Raw genomic sequence first — 22,880 nt, 5'->3', positions numbered from 1 at the left:
CCAGGGATAAAACCCATGTCTCCTGCAGCTCCTGCATGTGGATTGCACATGGATTCTTTACTGCTGAGCTGGCAGAGAAGTCCCTCTGATTAAGTACTTGCTACTTAAGAAATGTGCAGAATTTGAAGTGAAATAGCACTCTACTAGAAATCTGTGGGGCTTTCCGGGTGGCTCAGTGGTAAAGAACCCACCTGCCAAGCAGGAGGTGCAGTTTCAGTCCCTGGGTCGGGAAGACCCCTGCAGAAGGACATGACAACCCACTCCAACATTCTTGCCTGGGAAATCCCATGGACAGAGGAGACTGAGGGGCTACAGTCCATGGGGTTGAAAAAGAGTCAGGCACAACTTAGCAACTAAAACAACAATAACAAGAAATCTGTGTGTGTCTAAAAATAATGTAACTGCTTTCATAATGTAGGAGCAAATTTCAGAGGAGTATTTCTTTTTAAAACAAACTTAATCAGACTTAATAAGCAGATAAATAGACATCAAGTGGTGTCACTGCATGAGAAACTAGATGTGTTTGCATATGACTGGGTGCAGGAGTTCAAGCAGGCTTGGTCTTTAGACTACCATCTTGAGATATTTTAGGAGAAGCTAGGTTGAACTGTGTACATATTTGAGTTTAGACTTTAGAAAACTCTCAGCTGGAGTTTCACCAGTAAAAGAGGAAAATATAAATGCTCTTCCTCGTGTATACACATGCCACCACGAGTGTTTCCACACCTATTTTACTTGATAGTTTCCAATGACTGAAAGAGATTTCATTATTGAGTAGCTGTTTGTCAGCAAGCGTGACTAAAAATCATTTTAAAAAGTCTGTGTGGGAAAGCAGATTCTCGTATTTAGGTCCAAATGTTTTCTTAGTATGACGTGGAGACTGGCTAAATCCTCTATGTAGAAGTAATCATGTTTTGTGCATGATAATATCTGGTCTTTGTCATTGTCTATGTAAAAATAAATTAAAGTTATGAATAATGTTTAAAAAAGTGAATTATACAACATCATTTGTATTTGGCTTTGATCATAAAGCAACACAGGGAGCATGGGCAAGGGTTGTGCACATGTACACACACACATACACACATACAGGCACACGGGCACAGAAACTCACACTCTCCTCTGCCTCATTCTTCTTCCTTTCTGAGATCAATCTACAACATCAGTAACTCTACTGAAATAATATAAGATTTTTTTTCCCTTCAAAAGTCTGCCAGGGAAAACTTCTAATCAAGTGCCTCTGAAAGGTTTATAAACCCCTAAAATCCAGTAATGATGGTATAATAAAGGTAAGTTTTGGGGGAAGAAAATGCCCATCCAAAGTAGAAAAACTACTGGCTAAAAGTCACAATACATCAAAAATGTATTTTCCAGGATAATTTCCATTTAACTGATAGGTTTTTCCATAAAAAATTATAAAATATGTAAAAGAGAAGACAGAATATTCAAATAATACTTGTTTTAGTTTTTCCAACGTTACAATCAAGGAGTTGGAGTAGATACTAAGTTTTTTTTTTTTCCCAGCGCTAATATTCTATGATTTTTGTCAACATAGGATGTTAAAATGTATCCCACTGTTTTATTCAGATGGTTAGAACAAGTGGCACAAAATTGTGATGTGTGACAATATCACCCTTTTAATTTACAGATAAGGAAGTCCCAGAGAAGTAACATGAATATATCCAATGATACACATCATTAGGGTATCAATGAATGTCACTGCTTCCAAATCTCCCTAATTAGCAAGTATTTTGTTCTGTGTTATTAAGGACTCAAAATTCCCTCCCCACCCCTGGAAATTCTCTTTTAGTAGTTATGGGGTGAGGCCAAGAAGTAAAAAACAACCCTCAATATTTGACTTGTAATTCAAGTTAGGACCACAGACCCACGTCAGACTACCTGGGATACAGCGAAGGAGAGGAGGAGCTTTGTCGCACAGCCCTTGGGCAGGCTTGTGCCCCACTGTTACACAGCAGGATCTTCCGGTTCATTATCTTAGGCCACAGTCTCCCACCTCCCCAGGGTCTTCTCCCTTTTAGATGAACAGCATATTATATGAGTGACATCACTTGATATCTAGGGTACTTTTCTCTTACAGTCTTCCTATGGAAAAGGATATGCCTGAAACAAAAAGAATTAAAAGACTGGATCTGTAGCCCTTTCTTACCATCTGCTCCAACCTCACGTTCTAGAAGTTTAATTCTGCTCAACTCCCGGAAACTCTTCTTATCGGAAAATATGAATCTGGCCATCACCATGCAACAGTCTTGAGCCTTTAAGGCAGTCTGGGATTCAAAAATTAATTACTGTACGTCAAATCATGGTGTGATGAAGTGAATTTTCCTAAATTGTTAGAATGTATCACAAGGAGAAGGCTCTTTGAATATCGTTGTAATAAGAATTCGTTAAGCTTTTGGTAGTAAAAGAAAAGCTTAAATAGAATTACTATCTAATAATGTAGTTGGCTTTATACAGAGACAGTGGACAGCAAAGTTGCTTCTAAGATCATTCATGTAGAATTCCAAGCACCTCAACGTTCCTATTTCTGTCAGCTCTCAGTATATGGATATTCACTGTTGGCAAAGTGCAACCACCAAAAAAGTTTCTGCCCCTTATGCTACCCACGGATGCCAAAGGTTAGTTTAAGGCTTTTTGAATGTAGCACACTGCAAGAAATACAATTCAGCTCTCAATGAAATATCGTTCCTGATTTTCTTTGTTAATAAAAATTTGAAATAGTCTCTTATCTACTAATTTCAGGGAAAAGGTTAAAAAAGGAAAAAGTGAATAACTTACCTCTCACAATATGCATTGCTCCAAATGCTGAAAAAAAGCTTACTAAAATTTTGCCAAAATTAGAATTCAGCCTAACCAAATTTCTTTTTAAACCATATTTAAGGTATGTTTGTTACTGAAGTTGTCAAAATAAATTAATTGTTTAGTTATGTTGTTTATAAAGCAGTCTTATGCTGGCTCTGAGGATCAAGTATACAGCGAAAGCTATAATAGACTGCTGAATGATATATAAAAGTTTTTGTGGACATTTTATGTTTGTTTTATAAGGCTGATCTGTTTCAACCTATTTAAACTTTTTATTTATTAATATTTAAAAGAATAAATGAGGAGATCAATGGTATTAGTCTATCCTTTTTGGGTTAAGGAACTGAGTTGGCTGTAGAAACCTACTAACCTTAGGTATATGTATAGTTAGTTTTCTATGTAGCTGGGGCCAAGAAAGTGGTTAGTTAATATATGTACCTCAAACGCCTTAAGTGGATACCTATTAAAAGGTACAAAAAATATAAATAATACTGTGTATTTTAAAAATTTTTAAATAAACACAAAGAATATATAGGTATATATGTTATAATTTCAAAGTCAACACTAGCACATAAGTTTTACTTATCTAAATACATACTGACATTTCCTGTATCAACACATGCACCTACAAAACACATAGCCATGCACATAACCTTGCTTTCTGCCACTTGCAAGAAAGTCAGAATATACAATATAGTACACTGTTTCGATGTAAATCATATTGGCAAATTAATGAGGATGGCATTAAAAAATTCTGATCTAGGAAATCAAAATACAAGAAGATAATTACTCCATAGATTAAAAACACTGAAGACTGATGGGAAGTTAAGGTTTAAATTGTCCCAGTAATCTTGAAAGATACAGAAGAGAGAGAATTGGTTGTAAACACTCGGAATACTCTGTTTGGCAATCAGGACTTTCGTAGTCTAGCAATCCAGGCCAGAGACTTAGACCATCGATGCTTCTGATCGCAGAGGAATGGGGAAGTTGTGGGCAGTTCTCCGCAAGGCAGGGGGTGCTGAAGGAGATCTAGATGCCCATCTGGATGGGAGACGGCGATTTGCTGGTCTGGCAGGTCGGGAAAATCCTTTTCCAGGTGAGGATTTCACTGCCATGGATTCCTAAGACACAAAAGAAGACCTTCACCTCACCATTCAGGCACCAACAATGAGCTTAATATACTATGGATCCCAACTGTAGGATTAATGTATTTACCATGTTTACAAGCAAGAAAAATTGAAGAATCTCTTTGTCTAATATTTGTGGTCTGGGATGTTTTCATCAAAACAGCTCACTTTGAATATGAATATGGCATTTTCTAATCTTGTGGATCTCGTCATACTAAGTTTTAATACAACTAATTTCTAATTTCATAGAACTAACCATGTAAGTTAATCTTATGTTAGAACTCAAAGTTTATGTCAGGTAACATTGATATGATGGAACTAAAGATTTTCCTTAGTGGAGTGTTAGGATATTTCAGTTTTTTAAAGATAATAATTTAAAGAAGAATTAATTTGCGTCCGGTTATTTTATGTCAAGTTATTGACACTTTTAGAGATCATAAACAAAAGGGACACAAATCACCAAATGATTTGTCTGATGCTATCTTTTTTTTTTGTTCACTAAGAACCACTCTTATTATCAATCTTTTAAAAGCTTCAAAATTATCTTCAAAAGACTTTAAAATAGAACTTTGTTCTTTTTAAAAATATTTACTTTTGGCTGTGCTGGGTCTTAATTGGGGCATGTGGGGTCTTTTGTTGCCGAGTGGGCTCTCAGTTACCATGTGTGAGGCATCTCTCTAGTTGTGGCGCTTGGGGTTAGTAGCCCCTTGGGCATATGAGATCTTAGTTCCCTGACCAGATATCAGTCCCATGTCCCCTGTATTGGAAGGTGGACTCTTAACCACTGGACCACCAGGGGTGTCCCAAATATAAGAACTGCTCTTAAGGATCTACAGTAGAGGACCCTTCTCAAATCTCCAATCATTGCAAAAATGGGAAATATTTAATAATATTTGTTAATGAGAATTTTGGGCTGATCATTGTGTACATGCTCCCACGTCCATGCCCTTCCACATGAAGCCAGAGGACCTTACAGGTATCTATGGGCTCAACTGAACAACAGACATACAAAAGCAGGATAGTTATTTGCACTTTGGGCAAACAGACAAAGTTTCTGATCAACTGGATGTAAACTGATATTTTTGTAGGACTTGAAAACCACATAAAAATTGCTCACACCAGAAGGAGGCAACTTGCATCCTTTACAAACTATGCTGCATACACACTGTGCTTTGTAAAACTAGGATTTTCAAAGTATTGCCTATTATAATAATATGTCACCTTGGAGCTTTTTATAAATTATGTGTATAAGGTACTGATGGATAGCTCTTCACTGTAAATACAGATCTCTTCAACCTCTTTTCTCCCCTCTAAGATTATACTCTTTTGCAAGCATACTGTAATAAAAAAAAGGTAACAGTTTGTTTAAATACCCATTTTGGGGGGACAATTTCCACACAAAGAATTTATACCTACAATAATGACTTTAAAGTTTTTATGCTATACTATCATTTTTTTTTTCATATACTGCCTTTTAGCTCCACAATAAGATAACTTTATGAGGCACTATTTTAAACGATTTTTTTTAAACCAAACTCATATTCATGTGAATAATCCCATGAGGAAGAACACAAATCAAATTCTGGGAATGACTGAACCAATCATAGCTAATAACAGAAAAATACAAGTTATTTTTAAAATACTTTCCATATACTTTAACAAATATAAACACTTTAATAGGATAAAATTCTATAAATGAACAAACTCACATTCAGAATATTCTTTAAGAAAGAAACACAACAAATACTTGATCATTTTGTTCTGGAGCCCACTTATTACATATATTTTCTGCTATTTCAGAATTTAAACAAAAGCTGTAATGTGCTAACCCCAGACTTAAAAACTAAACTTTTAAAAGTTCGTGCTGAGTTACAATCCTAAGGTTTATATTTATTCACAAATGAAGGGTCAAAGAACTAAGAAGATGTCAAAACATTTGCCTATGTTCTATTTATATGAATGGGCAAATGACCGAACTCTGAGCCATTGCTAAATATGGATGCAGTTCCACCAAAATATGTTAAATTGCTTTCTCACCTCAGTTACCTTTTTCCAATCTACTCCTTGCCTCACTTGCTGTGCTCCATGCATTGCTGTCTTGTGCTCAAGCTCTTGTTCTATTTGGAGCTTTTCTAAATGTTGACCTAATGTGGCTCCACCACTGACATCAGAACTACATTTGGTCCACTTGGCCTGGAAGCATCGAGAATTCTGCAATGCAGACCCCGCAGATGTCTCATAGGTTTTCAGCAGCTTTTCCACCACACCATAATTTGACCTGGGGTCCGCAGACCTTGGCCGGCCAGACAAACTACTTGGTCTCCAGTCATGCTCGTGAAGCATATTCCGGTAACTGCGAGGGCTTATGGGCTCCCGCGTTTGTCTGAACTGGCCTGGTGTGGGTTTTTTGGTGGAATTATCAGGCACATTTTCCCTGGGCACAGGCATGGGGGCACTGGTTTTCAGAACGTCAGAAACACTCTCACTGACTGAGACGTTGTCTGTGCACGCAGTCAAGGTCTCACAGCGCTGAAGATCTTCGGATTGTTCTGAGCAGCTTTGACTTTGTTGTACAGCATGACAATTTCTATCTGTTCTAAATACAATTCTGTTAAATTCATCAGTCTTTTTTGCCAGCTTTTCATTCCCAGTAGTCTTTTCAAAGCCATAACTGAAACTTCTCAGTGGGCTGCTGCTCTGTGACGCTAAAGAGCTACAGTCATTGCTTATATGAAGATCAGGAGGAGGTTTAGTAGAGTGATCTGGAATTACCTTTTCATATTTTGGCTTATTGGGAGTAGAGCAGGCTTTCTGAAACCACAGTGTAGAGGGGCTATTTTTTGCACAAACCCCAGTGTTGCACGACCACATGCTAAGTCCAGTATTTTCATTACATGGAGGCTTGTTATCTACTTTGGCTTCTGGTGCCAAAGAAGGAAACGTGATACCATCATTCAGAGTCTTCCCTTCATTTAGACCCAGCAGCGGCATCTCATCATGCTTCCAGAAAAAATGAGGGTGGCTGTTCTTTTCACCTTGACCCTCTTGGGCCACCCAGCTGCTGTGGTCTAAACATTCCTTCCAACTTTCATGGGCTTGTGCAGAATATGAGCTAGGAAAATTTCGAGATGTGCTTCTTGGAGGAGGAATTGGTGGAGTTTCACTTCTTTTCGGATCAGTTGTATCAATTCCATCTTTTTTCTTGGAATTGTTCTGGAAAACATTGGTACAGCTCAGATTTTTTCTGTTTTTCCATTTTTCGTTTTCTAAACTGGTTGAAGGAATGCACTGGCTGTTGTTGATCATGTGACCTCCATGAAGTGTATTCATTACATTTGGTGTTTCCTGGAGAAAAGAATCTGACTTCATCCTAAAAATTATAAAGCATGCTATATTAGTGATGACTTTGTTTATGATAAGCTCTTAAAAGACACTGGGCCTAAAACAATGGATTCTGATATAGGAAAAGGAGTCACAACTTCCTTAAACAATATTTTTATATAAATTTCCTAGTACAAAACTTCAAGTCACTTTTGCTGTAGGATAAAGACCACCACTCAGTGTTGTATTCAAGACTATATACGTAGTCTGACCCAAACTGTCTTTTTAACTGTCTCTCATTTTCTTCTATTACCTGAAACTTCACCTACATTTAGACTTTGTGTAGTCTCTTGGGTGTCTCCTATTGGTGTTCCCATTTCCATAGGTTTTCTCTTGCCATTTCCTTATGTCAGCTTGGCCTACTGAATTCCTATTCATAATGTCTTCTGAGCTCAATCTCCTCCCCTCGAATTTGAAATAATACTCTAAGAAATTAATGAAATAACATTCTATTTCATTCCAGAAATCTGAATCAAAGCACAGAGAGACATGAGCAATACCAAATGGGAGGTGTTATTTGGACAAGAAAGAAAAGTGAGCTTTTTTTTTTTTTTTCTGATGAGTAAAGGACATATTTTTTTTAAAAAGCTGCAGTAAAAATCATGTGGCTGCTCAAGCTACAGTGAGTAATCTGGCATAGATGGAATATAAAACAGAGTGGGAAAGAATGATGACAAATAAGAGAGAAATGCTAGGTCAAATTGTAATAACTTTGAATTACATATTAAGAATTTTGAGCTTTTTTTATAAAGGCCATGAAGTCACAGTGAGAACTTTATACCAGGGATGGTTTGTAAAAGCAAATTGGAAAGTAAGAATTTTCTGAATTATCGAAATAAAAACCTAAATGTAGCAATAATGTGGGTTCACAAATTAACATTAATTAATCATATTGATAAATAGAAACCACATTTATACCAATTTAACTTCCATTATGAGATAGCTTATAATAAAGCACAGATGAATGCCTACTAGGCAAAAGCTAAATGGGAAAAGTGGAAGGCAAAATTATGTATAAAACATGGTTGGGTAAGTAAAATCTGTTGTTAAGTCAGTACAAAAATTCTCTCTGAGCTTCCAAAGAGATGAAGAAAAATAAGGGTTCACATTGCTATAGCTTCTCAGAGAAGTACGCTGTCCCACAAGGAGATAAATGGTGATTTTAGAGCAATCCATCACTTAACTTGCAGAGAATCCAATTTATTTTTCAATTTGGCTAAAACTTACCCTTAGAATTATATAGGTGTTTCTGAACTGAAACAGCATTTTTACAGCACTGTGTAAATACATATGTGGGTATGTATTTACAGTACGTTGTTCTGAAAATTATGAATGCTTTCATTATATACATAATAAATGTAGAGAAATAAATAATTCAGAATATTTCAGCAGAACATCATTATAAAATTAAAACACCATACTGTTAAATTTGACACAGCTTAAAGATGTATTTGGAGAAGGCAATGGCACCCCACTCTGGAGTGGAAAATCCCAGGGACAGAGGAGCCTGGTGGGCTGTAGTCCATGGGGTCGCTAAGAGTCGGACACGACTGAACAATTTCACTTTGACTGTTCACTTTCATGCATTGGAGAAGGAAATGGCAACCCACTCCAGTGTTCTTGCCTGGAGAATCCCAGGGATGGGGGAGCCTGGTGAGCTGCCGTCTATGGGGTCGCACAGAGTCAGGCATGACTGAAGCGACTTAGCTTAAAGATGTATTTAACTAGGTTAACCCAGCATACTGTTCCACTGGGCAAATACTCCAAACAAAAAGAATGCCATTGCATACACTTGTTAATTTACTATTTATTATGGTGAGTGTTGGGGTTTTCCAGGTGGCTCAGTGGGAAGGAATCCACCTGCCAATGCAGAAGGCAAAGGAGATGTGGGTTTGATCCCTGGGTCGGGAAGATCCCCTGGAGGAGGGCATAGCAACCCACTCCAGTATTTTTGCCTGGAAAATTCCATGGACAGAGGAACCTGGTGGGCTCTACAGTTCCTAGGGTCGCAAAGAGTCAGATATGACTGAGTGACTGAGCACAAGGGCAAGTATAACTAAACTAAACATCAATAAAAAGTAAAGTACACATAATAGTCAAATTATAAAGAAAACAAGATTTACTTTAAGAATTAATGAACAAAGAAATGTACAATTTAAGCTTTTATCTCCTAAAATAACAGATTTTAGTAACATTACTAATTCTTGCTAACAAAGTGTTAAATGTGAAAGGTAATTTGGACTCATTAACTTAAAACAATATCCGTCTTGATTTTTCAACATAAAAATCATCATAGATGTACCAGCCTACCTTCTGTGGTTAGACCGCTTTCGAATTTCCTCTTGAAAGTTGCATAATTCTTCACTAACTTTGGCAAGTTCTTCAAGAGCCTTTATACATATAAGCAATATCATGTTAGCCCTTTGAAATGTAAATATTTCTTTAGAAACAGTCCAAGGCAAATCCCGTCTTACTTACTGTGTTGAGGGCGCCAGAGCAGCTCTTGTTCTCTGCCTCAGAAGTCCTCAGGTCAGGCCAGGCCCCATGTTCTTTTTGGTTGTCTCTGGCTTCAGAATCCATATACCCTACTTTTGATTTTTTGATTGTTTTTTGTTCCTTGCACACTTGATTTCTTTCCCTGAGTAAACTCTGCTCTGTTTTATCTTTTTTCCCCAGAATGTCCCTGGGATGTATCCCTGTAAATTTACATTGTCCTGAATTGGGGTAATCTGGAGAAGATTCCATTTTATCTCCAACAGCCTTCTCACAATCAAGATCAATGACCTTAGCACGTTCACTCACGTTGATTTTCCTCCGACGCTTTACTTCATGGCAGAGCTATAAGGAAAACAAAGATAAAGTTTTCCCCCTAACCCACTTTCTCAATAGTTTTGATCCTAAACACAGTGTTCTGAGTTCTCTTAGCCATATTACTATATAGTGGGTCTTCCCAGGTGGCACTAAAGAACCCACTTGCCACTGCAGGAAATATAAGAGACTTGGGTTTGATCCCTAGGTTGGGAAGATCCCTTGGAGAAGGAAATGGCAACCCACTCTAATATTCTTGCCTAAAGAATCCCATGGACAGGGGAGCCTGGTGGGCTACAGTCCCTAGGGTCAGACATGACTTAAGCTACTTAGCACGCATGCATACATAGACTGCTCCAGGGCACTAATGCTTATGCTTCCAAACTATGCTTTTAAATCTGGATTAGGTGGAGCAACTTTTGATGAACCATAAAGACTACATGTAGTAGGGCAAAGAAGGTAATTTCTATTTGACTAGAAATCAATTCATTCAAAAATGACAGAAACCTGCGTTTATATATAGATGTCATAATGATACAGGGCACTGTTAACAAAATTGGAATGACCTCAATCAATTACTGGCTGCTGCTGCTAAGTCGCTTCAGTCGTGTCTGACTCTGTGCAACCCCATAGACGGCAGCCCACCAGGCTCCCCCATCCCTGGGATTCTCCAGGCGAGAATACTGGAGTGGGTTGCCATTTCCTTCTCCAGTGCATGAAAGTGTAAAGTGAAAGTGAAGTCGCTCAGTCGTGTCCGACTCCTGGCGACCCCATGGACTGCAGCCTACCAGGCTCCTCCGTCCATGGGATCTTCCAGGCAAGAGTACTGGAATGGGTTGCCATTGCCTTCTTCCAATTACTGGTAATGTGCTCTAATTTAACCAACATTAAGGCCATATTTTAAAAATATATGATCCTACTTGTAAGTCAACATTGAACTGTCTAAATGACTGACAATCTCACATAGTAACTCAGCTCATTCTGTCCCCTAAGTAATTGTCTCATCATCAAAAGACGCTTCTTTAGGATGTTACGTGAGTGAGGAGTAGGTAATTCTCAGACTTGCTTTTTTTTTTTTACTTCCAAGGCTATATACATTCAAAAAAAGTTTCTTCCTTTGTCCTAATTAAATGTGAGCCTGTCCTATGTAATACAATTGAACTCTAAGGCTTTGATCATCTATTAGTTTATTAATTGCCCCAAATTATTTCTTGAGGATTTAGTTTAACCTGCAGGCAATTAGTGACTTTCTCTTCAGGCTTGAGTTCTGAGAAAGCTTGTCAAATTCCAAAGACTGTCAGAGAACTATTAAAGCAAATGACTCTACATTTTACAATCACATCCTATATCTGCACGAGATCTATTAATCAAAGAATAACAGATTAATTTCTGCTCAGTATTTATGCAAATCTCAGAGAGAAGCACTAGAACATATTTAATGCCTGAAGGATATGCAGTGCATTTATTGCCCTAGTCATAAATTTGTCATTGGATAAAGTCAGGATAGCATCAAATTGCCATCATGAATCAACCATTTTGGCTCCCGTAAAATTATCTGCACTGAACTTCTGTGGGCATTATAATTTTGGCCGACCTTGAGGGGCATAATAAGAAGCAACCCTCAAAAGCACCAGGCTAAATCTAAGGATGTTCTTGGTGGCACTGTCCTCTTATAGAGGAGTCATGGGTGAAAACAAAATTGCTTCAATGTAAAATTAGGGACCAAAGTACTATTTCTGGAAAATTAGTCTGATTTTGTTTCCTGAATATTGAGAAATATGCATCTGATAATTGTTTGTTACTTGCTAGAAAGACAGACCTGCTGCATGCATTTTGCAAGGGATCCTTCCTCTTATCTTCATTTCACCTTTCTCTTCTCGTTTTGAAATACTTTAATTTACACAGAATTCTATTTGACATCTTAAATTCTCTTGGGGACTTAGGTGACGTATGAAAAAACAAAAAACATTATACTATTGGGAAACCATTTATTCTGTGCAAGGAAATCTGTTACTTGGTCCTCAGCTGTTTTCAATGGGTATCTGATCATTCAAACAAAGGACACAGGCAGGAAAGATGGCAAAGTGATTAAAAAAAAGAAAAATTCCCAGCTGTCTATTAACTCTGTTAAGAGTAACTATCTGGATCAGTCTAGGTTTCAAAGATCCAAGTATCTACATCTTCACTTTGTAACAGCAAATGCAATGATTGTGGATAGTGGCTGAAAAAAGAATCATTAGCATCTTAATACCCAATACTGATCCTTTCACTAATGATATATTTACTTGGAATCACAGAAGTTATAAGCCTGCACCTAAAATTGTCAAATTTTCTAGCATATGACTTAATAAGTTGTGTCTGATTTAAAACACAGAATTTGTGATAAATAAGAAAGAAATACAGTCTCTTAGTCTGGTGCTACTAAAGAACCTGCCTGCCAATGCAGGAGACATAAGAGACACAAGTTCGATCCCTGGATCGGGAAGATCCCTTGGAGGAGGACGTGGCAATGCACTCCATATTCTTGCCTGGAGAACCTTATGGACAGAGGAGCCTGGTGGGCTACAGTCCACAGGGTTGAGAGAGTCGGACACGACTGAAGTGACTAGCACGCACACATGCACACGCTTGTAGTATCTTACATTTTTCCAAGTGTAGACTTTTAATTTTAGTTAACAATATTGTCTTGACTTTCTATGACATGTGAGGACAATTTCCTGTTTTTCCCAATCTTTTCTAACCCAGCTTTGTCGCTTCTAAGCAGGAAGATATTAAAGGTACATTATTACAGGTACAAATACTGGGAGTGGAAAAGGATACATACATACTCTGCCATTTTATATAAGGAACTTGAGAGTATCCATGAATTTTGGTATCCATGGGGTCTCCTGGAGCCATTTCCCGTGTCTACTGAGGGACAACTGTATTGTTATGACAAGGGGGACACAATGCTAGTCTTCAGGTATTGTAGAGCATCCTCTCTGGGTGGGTAGTCTGGGTAAGCACATTTTTCAAACATATTCTCAGGTATGGTGCTGTACCATGCATGCATCATGACATAAATAGCACCACAGCTACTATCCAAGATAAAGAAAAAATATTCCATTCCTTCTGTCAGTATTTTTACGGACTATCACCTAAGTTGGAAGTATGTTTAATGCCTGCTAATTGATAGGGCTCATATCCTCCATAGATGGAATCAGCAGAGCTGTCAGAATAATTATTTGACATTAACAAATTTAACCAGACAGCAGACTGTCTTAGCTACCATCTTAAGCTACATGGCTTAAACAATGGGCTAGACTAATCCTGACTCCCTTAATTATTTTGCTCAGATGCTAGAATTATCTGAGACTATTATTTAATGGATTTTCCAAACCTTGAGAAGCCAGTGACCTATGAGTTCAGGTTTCAAACTGGCATTGTAGACTCTGATTTAGCCATCTCCTTTTTGATCCAATTGAACTCTGGGTGGAGGAGTTAACAGAGGAAGCAAAATGTATTTTCCAAACTATAGAAGGACAAGAAGCAAATTCTCCTTTCAATCTGCAATCATCTACTACATGCCTGACTTCTCAGCTGGATTTTCCAAGAACAGTCTAACGGCCATGTGTTAGTCACTCAGTCATGTCCAACTCTTTGCAACCCCATGGTCTGTCCCTGGAATTCTCTAATAGAGTAATGGCTATTCTTTTTTTATTTTTCCTTTTAGCATGCCAATTTTTATTTTATTCATAACTAATTACATGGCTGTTAATAAGAAAATTATTTGCACTATAAACAAAGCATCAGCATTGATTGCCTGTGAATGAAGACCAAGGAGTCTGTTAAAATAACTGTCTTGACAATGTGCCCAAAACCATGTAAGTCAACAGCAGGGATGTTACAAGAAAGCAAGATAAGTATAAATAATTTTCAGTTGGAACAAGCCTGAATATACGTCAATGCAGATAACTAAAGGAAATATTCAAGGTCCAACAGGCTGAAGGGATTAAATTATTATTTGTATCAGATTCTGGGCATGTCATTTTTCATACTCTTTTATAATAAATGTGCCAATAAATGTGGTGCACCTTGCCAGGATAAATATGTCCACTGTCATTTTCTTTTTGAAATACGACACTCCTTTTGGTTATACTGAATTATTGAGTACATAATTTCCTTTAGTAGATGTTATTCATAAATTATCTCAGAAAAGATCTAGTTTTAATGCCCAATTGTAATAATCCAAAGGTATGTTCCACTAATTATGTTTTTCTTTTATTTTCACACTGAGCTCAGCATTTGAAAACTCATGCAAAATACATCCCTCACTTTTGATGCCATCAGAATTTTAGTCAGAAAAGAGTAAATTGACATATTTTAGAGTTTTCATGCCAAGTTATAAAATAAGTATAGTCTCTACACTACCAATGGGTTAGGTTATGCTATTTTCAGTCTAATTAAGTATCACTGAGACATGTATCTTTTAGGTAGAATTGGAAAGTAAAAACAGTTTCCAATACAAAACAAGCCAAAAGGATTTTCATTCTGAGTTTTAAGTTTCCAAAGTATTCAAACAAATCAACACGTACCTCTTCTATCTTCTTCTGCATTATCTTCCATTGACTTTCCCATTCCTTTCTTTCATTGTCAAACTGGTCCAGTAATTCCATTTTTTCCTTGTGCCAGTTAGCCTCTGTGTTCTCCCACTGCTTGTGCAGGTCCATGGCAACCGTGTGAGTGTTAGTGAAGGGGTATTTCTGTTCGTCTCTGCCTTCTCTTAACTGTTTCTTGGACGCTTGGAGCTGTTTTATTTGAAGCCGTCTCACTTGCCTTTAAAACAAAGCCTAATATAAACATAACAAGAGAGAGTTCCAAATCCATGTGCTTTCTGGAAACATTTTATCAGACTGTCAAGAGCCATTGACATAAACAAACCACAGGAAAATTGGACTCAAAAGAAGAGATGACAAAAATATCTGCTTAAGAAGAGACTAGCACAATCAAAAACAAAAAAAAAGTATCGTTCAGGTTTTTTTTCTTCCTCTTTCTGAAACCAGACAGCAAAATTACAGTGGACAGGATGGTTAAATGCATGTGTGAGATATAAGTATTCCTTAAACTAACCACCTAATCTAAAGATAGAATTTTTCATGACTATTTAAGAGTGGAAGTATGAAATTCAACCGGATAGTCACAGCTACACAACTGTGGTAGATTCTTCTGCAGTAGAATTACTCCTTCTGTTCTGATGCAACCAGATTATATAATTTTATGATTTTTAAAGTCCTGAGACAGTGCTATGCTACAGTCTTCACTTTATACTGAAGAGCTCAATCTTGTGGCAAATGTAGTTACTGTATCAATAAGACCCCAATGTTGGTAGTCAATCTGGGACTGATGGTATCAGCAAGAAACCAAACTAAAACATGGAAAAATATTGTCATTATTTTATTTCATCAAGTAAAATACTAAAGCAGCAAAATTATTCTGAAAACCATGTTAGAACTTATCCATGCTCTCTTTTCCTTCTAATAGCAAATTTGGAAAACTCAGCAGTGGCCACAGGACTGGAAAAGGTCAGTTTTCACTCCAATCCCAAAGAAAGGCAATGCCAAAGAATACTCAAACTACCACACAGTTGCACTCATTTCACACGCTAGTAAAGTAATGCTCAAAATTCTCCAAGTCAGGTTTCAGCAATACGTGAACCATGAACTTGCAGATGTCCAAGCTGGTTTTCGAAAAGGCAGAGGAACTAGAGATCAAATTGCCAACATCCGCTGGATCATCGAAAAAGCAAGAGAGCTCCAGAAAAACATCTATTTCTGCTTTATTGACTATGCCAAAGCCTTTGACTGTGTGGATCACAATAAACTGTGGAAAATTCTGAAAGAGATGGGAATACCAGACCACCTGACCTGCCTCTTGAGAAATTTGTATACAGGTCAAGAAGCAACAGTTAGAACTGGACATGGAACAACAGACTGGTTCCAAATAGGAAAAGGAGTACGTCAAAGCTGTATATTGTCACCCTGCTTATTTAAATTATATGCAGACTACATCATGAGAAACGTTGGGCTGGAAGAAGCACAAGCTGGAATCAAGATTGCCGGAAGAAATATCAGTAACCTCAGATATGCAGATGACACCACCCTTATGGCAGAAAGTGAAGAGGAACTAAAAAGCCTCTTGATGAAAGTGAAAGAGGAAAGTGAAAAAGTTGGCTTAAAGCTCAACATTCAGAAAATGAAGATCATGGCATCTGGTCCCAGCACTTCATGAGAAATAGATGGGGAAACAGTGCAAACAGTGGCAGTCTTTATTTTCTGGGCTCCAAAATCACTGCAGATGGTGACTGCAGCCATGAAATTAAAAGATGCTTACTCCTTGGAAGGAAAGTTATGACCAACCTAGATAGCATATTCAAAAGCAGAGAACAAAGGTCCATCTAGTCAAGGCTATGGTTTTTCCTGTGGTCATATATGGATGTGAAAGTTGGACTGTGAAGAAAGCTAAGCACTGAAGAATTGATGCTTTTGAACTGTGGTCTTGGAGAAGACTCTTGAGAGTCCCTTAGACTGCAAGGAGATCCAACCAGTCCATTCTAAAGGAGATCAGTCCTGGGTGTTCTTTGGAAGGACTGATGCTAAAGCTGAAACTCCAATACTTTGGCCACCTCATGCGAAGAGTTGACTCATTGGAAAAGACTCTGATGCTGGGAGGGATTGGGGGCAGGAGGAGAAAGGGACAACAGAGGATGAGATGGCTGGATGGCATCACCAACTCAATGGACATGAGTGTGGGTAAATCCCGGGAGTTGGTGATGGACAGGGGGGCCTGGTGTGCTGCAATTCATGGGGTCGCAAAGAGTCAGACACGACTGAGCAACTGAACTGAACTGAATAGACTAGATATCAGAATGTATGTTCTGATACTGAATTTAGAGTATTGAAGAAAATGTTTTAATCACTTTGCAGGGAAATCTTTGATCATACTAAGCACTGACTGAAATAATTAGATTTCTAGCATTTAGGGCATGTGTACTCAGGATTTTAAGATGAATTTTAAAATACCTGATTGGTAACTCTTTTATAACTCATCTAAAATTTCTGAGATTTATTTACTTACATTAGAATGGGGGATATCCACAAGGTTATTATAAAGATTAAATGACATGAATAAAAAGAGATTTGAGAAAGATAAAATTTCCCCTATTTCTTGTTTAAAAAAAAATCTTGTGCTGACTTCCACTGAAAGTATTTTTGTTAGTAAAGCCAGATACATTTTTAATGGGTAGAAAAGCATGCTTAAAATGTTCAAATCTCCATCTAAGATAATCATGCCTAAAAGAAGTCTTTAACTCTTCAACTTTTTAGGCCATGACCAAAGTGCCTTGACTTATGAGGTGGCAGATGATGCTACTTTTGAGCTAATTCTCAAGAGTCATAGCTGCCTGGGTGCTGGCATTGTCAAATGAAGCCCACAAAACCAGGCAGCAAGCCTCAGTTTGCAGTCATAGAAGGCCGCATATTTCATATCCCAAATATAAACATTGAAGACATTTGATTTTTTTTTTGGTCAGGCTGTCCTGAATGTGCATATCATGTGCTAAACTGTGCCAAACATACACTTTTGAGCTGCAATCTATTAATGAATTATAAGAGACTAATAAGGGTCAAAGAATATCAGTGCTATATGCAGGGCTCCACCCTCAAAAAACACCCCAATGATGTTAGGACCTATATGGTTATTCTTCTCTCAAAAAATTTGTTACAGATACTTTGATCATTCTTACCTACTTCTTTGGCACTCTACTGTGACTAATTTATCCAAGAAAAAGAAGTAATTTCAGATTTAGCCATTAAAAACACTACCGTGTCTCAATTTTATCCAGTTTTGCTAATCTCATTTTCCATCCTCTCTGTCCCCCTTCCCTCCTTTTGCTACCCTCCAGCCCTATGAGACAGTGACCAGAGGTGCGTGCCACAGCAAATGGAAGTTGCCCCAAAATAATGTGTCGATGAAGACATAACATAAGAAAGAGAGTAAAGAATACACAGAACTTTGTGTCTTAGTAAATCTGTTACTGATTTTGATTACTTATTAATCTTCTGCTGCTGCTGCTAAGTCGCTTCAGTCGTATCTGACTCGGTGTGACCCCATAGACAGCAGGCCACTAGGCTCCTCTGTCCCTGGGATTCTCCAGGCAAGAACACTGGAGTGGGTTGCCATTTCCTTCTCCAATGCATGAAAGTGAAAAGTGAAAGGGAAGTCACTTAGTCATGTCCAACTCTTAGCGACCCCATGGACTGCAGCCCACCAGGCTCCTCCGTCCATGGGATTTTCCAGGCAAGAATACTGGAGTGGGGTGCCATTGGGTTCATCTAATTCACAGGAAATGGAGACAGTGCTAATTTTCAGAGAATACAGACTGCTTTACTATATGTAATTACTTGTGAGCTAAAACTATCTTGCAGACTAGCAGATATTTAACATTAAAACCTCTTAGGAAGAGTGGAATGCTTTAAGATATCAAGAGAAAGTTGCAAATTTAACCAATCAAGTTATAGAAAGAGAGCAGGCTAATTTCAAGCGACTAGAAAAGAGGTGCTATGATAGTCCATGTTTCATTCCGTCTTTAAACACTAAATGTACAGAAATCATCATAAGAGTCTCCTACAATTATGTAGCAAATGGCTTCAATTTTTCTTTTCATTTAAAATTCTTCTTGAACCACTTTCAAATCAGGGTTAAAGGGCAACAGACCCTTTTCTTTTTTACCTACTTGAAGAACATCATCCAGGAAAACCTTCAATCAGGCTTGCTCCTGGTAACAGGACTACACATGAATCCAGGTAATGTTCCTGAAGCAGACAGAACCCTGCACTTAATTGCAAAAAGCCAAACTCATCACTTAATACGGAGAAGGACCAGAGCTTCTACAGAGCTTCTCTTTTCCAAGACTAGAGCCACATCTAGTGCCACAAAACTCAATGGCTACGGATCAAAAACAAGCCTTTGAGAGAAAATTCCCATAGAGCAATGTCTGTGTCAAATTCTGTGGGTTTATTGTACTTTTCACTGTCTATGTCTTGTCACAAATGTCAAATATAATACAGCTGAATATATTGCTTTCTCCTCCAAAAATAAAGTGGGGTCCAAAGCATTTTGTGAGGATTAAATATGCAAGAGAGAGAATGCTTAATCCAAGCACCTAACACCGTTTCGGATCATACTAGGTGCTCAATAAAGGGCTGCTTTCTCCTCTCTCCTTTCTCCCTCTCTCTTTTTTTGGTCTTCCCCTGCACCCTTCTTTCTTTAATCTATCTTCCTCTAGATAAAACTATGATTTTGATTTAATTAGAAAATTCACAGAAGCAAGTATAATTGTGTGGACTCATATTTTTAATGGTTTTCCTTTGCCTTCAGTGTTTTTCAAGTATTTTAAGAACAGAAGGCAAGTTAAAGATTTAGGAATTTTTTTTATTGTTAGTAAAAATCTGAGTAGATGAATCCTACATAAAACTGTTCTTGTTATAATTCTCCCTAAATGTTAAAAAAAAAAATCCAACTAAATAGGGCAATTTTGTAGGGACATAATGTTCTGAAATGAAAAGTTATGGGGTAAAATGGCTCAACCGATTCAAAAACTCAATTTCAGTGCTTTCTGCGGAGGCCAATATCAAAGTTCTCTTTGTTCCTAGCTATCTCTCTTTTTCGCCCACAGATACTGGTATCTCCGTGGGAGAGAAAGAAGAATTTCTGCTATCTACATCCCTCCCCAGGTCTCCTTGACTCTCCATTTCACTTCACTGTCTCCAGAATTTCATTCAGAATAAAATGTGTAAGAGCACATGTGAAGTATCAGAGGGAGTTGCATTACTCAGTCATGCACACATTCTTCCCCCAACAACTCTAAGTGAGCATTACATAATCCACTTTAACCCACCTCTCCCTCCCCAAGGCCGGAAGCCAGATTTGTAGAAGAGTTGTGAGTGGGTTGCATAAGTATGATGATGAGAGGAAAAGAAGTTCTGCTAACCTTCCGGCCCTACTAGGAAGCAAAATTTAGGAGCAACACAGGAATTTCACAATAAATCAGTTCCATTTTCCATGTTAGGCTCATGTAGGCCATGGTAACACTTCTTCATCTGAGGGATGCTCCACTCTTAACTACACCTTCATCATTACCAGTTCAACCTTCATCTTCCCCACTAAAAACTGGATTTTAGCCAAACAAATGAAACAATGTTAGGAGAGCAGACTGGATGGCAACTTCTCCCTTTGGAAAGTTTTGTTCCTAGTTTGTTTCCTATTCTCTGATTTCCTTTCCCTAAACATGCTACTTTTCATATCATGGAAACATTTTCATTTGTAGGAGGTTACACATTCCAATAGGAATGCCACTGGTACTGCCAACCTCACAATTCCTAGAACAACCGTTTGCCTTGGAGATGCTTTGCTTCCTCTTAACTTTGAGGAATCAGGAATTCCCTTGTCTATACCCATCAAAGTTACACACCATTTGCTTCCAGGATTCTCCAGCCCTTTCTCCAGGCTATTAGGAATCACTTGCAACAATTCAACTGATTAACAGACCTTATTCCTCCCTTAGTGTTCACTGGCAAAGGCATCTTTCCAAAGAAAACCATGACTTGATTCTGTTACAAGGCAAAAGGGAATTTTTAAAACTGGCTATTTCAACATGTTCTTTATCTTCCAATAGGGTCAAAGGGATATTACCACACACAATTCTGAAAAATCAATTTTGCCTTTCCGTTATCTTTTTGTTCTCTCTTCAGTTATATATTCAAACTAGAAAATATCCAAGGATAAACAGATGCCTAAAGTTAACCAGCTTAAACAGTAGAAGACATAGATTAAGGTTCCCTCCTAACTGCAGATGAACCCATTATGAATGTTATGCACTTCAACTCAAATTACAGAAACACTTATCATGCAGTGAGTAAACCATCATCTTGGATGAAACCACACTGATTTATTTTTCCCTGCCATTTTCAAATGCCAACAATTTCAAAGACTGTGAACTTTACTCGGCAAATGTTAAAAAGTCTTCATCCTAATGAAACTAGTTTTCAAATAAATAAATTTAGTGAAATCCTACAGCAGGGAAAGCGGTCTTCAAAGTTCTGAGAAGCAGTGTTTGAAAAACCGTCTCACAGAGCGGATGGCACCATCAGTCCAGAGTCAGGATATCCACTCACGGCAGCTGAACCCTTTCTTCCCTGGGAGTCAGTAAAATCCGTTACGCACCCCGCCCCACTGTTTTGAAGCCCAGGCACTGATGCTGAATCAAGCAGATGTTGAAATCACCCTCCACTTAAACCGTATCCACAGCTTTAAACATGTCAGCAGCAGCCCCTCTCTATATTTTGCCACAATTACTCACTTGCTTTCAAACTGTCAGAAAACAAACATACCTTTTTGCACTGGGGAGAAATCCTACAGAGGTCCAACCACCGGTCAACCTAGCAATGGGAGGACAACTGGTTGTTTTAGAGTGAAAAGCCTTTGACGTCTTGGAGCAGTGAATCTTGCTTCTTTGCATGAAATGGGAATATAAAATCAGTCCAACCATTCAACAGAGAAGTACTGACAAGTCCCTTTGAAATCTCTACCACTTTCACAAATCAAAAAGCTGCTCAGCCCAGTGTCACAGCGGCAGCTGAGACTACTGTGACGTCAGTTTCTCGGAGGCGGCCTTCGAGTCACCTCTTCCAACCAGAGCTCTGTAACTTTAGAGCAGCTCCTACTCTGGGTAAACAACTCCAGGTCCAGGACATTTTTAACTTTTATAAGGGAGCCCAGTATTTCTAAACTTGCCAAAAGAGCTGGTGTTAATATCTCACGATGACAATGGCCAATTTTAGATTTCACTTATTTGGAAAAGTTAACTCCTTGTTTACAGGCAAGAATCATCTGGCCTACCTCTCTCTTCCCCCCTTTCAGAACTGCGCTTTTTGGTCCCTTTGGAAGTTGGTGTTTTATGTGGCAGAAATTTCATATATATAATCTCAAAAGATTTGTGAAGATGTATCAAACTTCTGTCTTGAAATAAGGTAGAAATGGCACATAAAGACTAGCCTCCTCCTTTGTGATTCATTGGTAGCTTGCTGCCTATATCTATAGCGATGGTGATGTCTTTCTGCTAGAGGAAATTAGATACCATGGGAAAGGACGGTATTTATTGTGGGAAGGAAAAAAGAAACAATGAGTTACTTGTTTTCAATTAAGGCATGCTGCAGGCTAATTCAGCAAATATGCTAGATAAAACTTTAAATAATAAGGGCTTATCCTCAAGTCCAAAGTCTGTGTGGTCCTTAAGGCACTACATATTCACTCTCACAGTATTTTGCTGCTTCCAGATAAATGGTTCATGGGGAGCTAAAATGTTTACTATGTATAACCTTCTCATAGTAGGACTTAAGTATACGTAGGACAATTAAATGAAATCATACTTTGTGTTTCGAAAGCCCAGCCTCATAATCTCAAAAGCAATTAACAACAATAGTAGTTATAGTAATAATAGTGATGACTCATGGAGAGACAACTCTGCACAGCTCTGTGCTAAGTACTTCTAATAACTAATGTATCTTCATTTTAGTTCACTCTTGCAGAAAATGTGTCTGTAGATATGAATCCAATTTTACTGATAAAATCAGGGCTCAAAGAGGCCAAGTATCTTGCTGAAATTCACAGAAGCTTGACTACATCAGAGGAGTAGGTCTTAGAACTGGA

General features: G+C 38.0%; 1 protein-coding gene across 1 annotated transcript; it reads right to left on the bottom strand.

Annotated features, from left to right (window-relative positions):
* Positions 1-1,559: 1,559 nt before the first annotated feature.
* KIAA0408 lies at positions 1,560-21,785 on the bottom strand. The gene is made up of 6 exons (XM_010808387.4): positions 21,563-21,785; positions 14,711-14,965; positions 9,807-10,166; positions 9,639-9,718; positions 5,985-7,317; positions 1,560-3,941 (listed from the first exon to the last, which is right to left on the bottom strand). Exons 2-6 carry the CDS (start codon positions 14,843-14,845, stop codon positions 3,768-3,770), a joined length of 2,082 nt encoding a protein of 693 aa, XP_010806689.2. The 5' UTR covers positions 14,846-14,965; positions 21,563-21,785; the 3' UTR covers positions 1,560-3,767.
* Positions 21,786-22,880: the final 1,095 nt, after the last annotated feature.

Source organism: Bos taurus, chromosome 9 (genome assembly GCF_002263795.3).
Source record: "Bos taurus isolate L1 Dominette 01449 registration number 42190680 breed Hereford chromosome 9, ARS-UCD2.0, whole genome shotgun sequence".
Taxonomy (NCBI): Eukaryota; Metazoa; Chordata; class Mammalia; order Artiodactyla; family Bovidae; genus Bos; species Bos taurus.
The sequence above is the reverse complement of the archived record's forward strand: the minus strand, read 5'-3'. Positions and strand labels throughout refer to the sequence as shown.

Bases quoted from the DNA above. Each gene is read 5' to 3' on its own strand.
- KIAA0408 (XM_010808387.4), bottom strand. From the start codon at position 14,845: ATGGACCTGCACAAGCAGTGGGAGAACACAGAGGCTAACTGGCACAAG. The intron at 10,167-14,710 runs GTACGTGTTGAT...TTTTCCTTATAG, and splicing joins TGCAGAAGAAGATAGAAGAG to CTCTGCCATGAAGTAAAGCG. The intron at 7,318-9,638 runs GTAGGCTGGTAC...TATAATTTTTAG, and splicing joins AAGCGGTCTAACCACAGAAG to GATGAAGTCAGATTCTTTTC.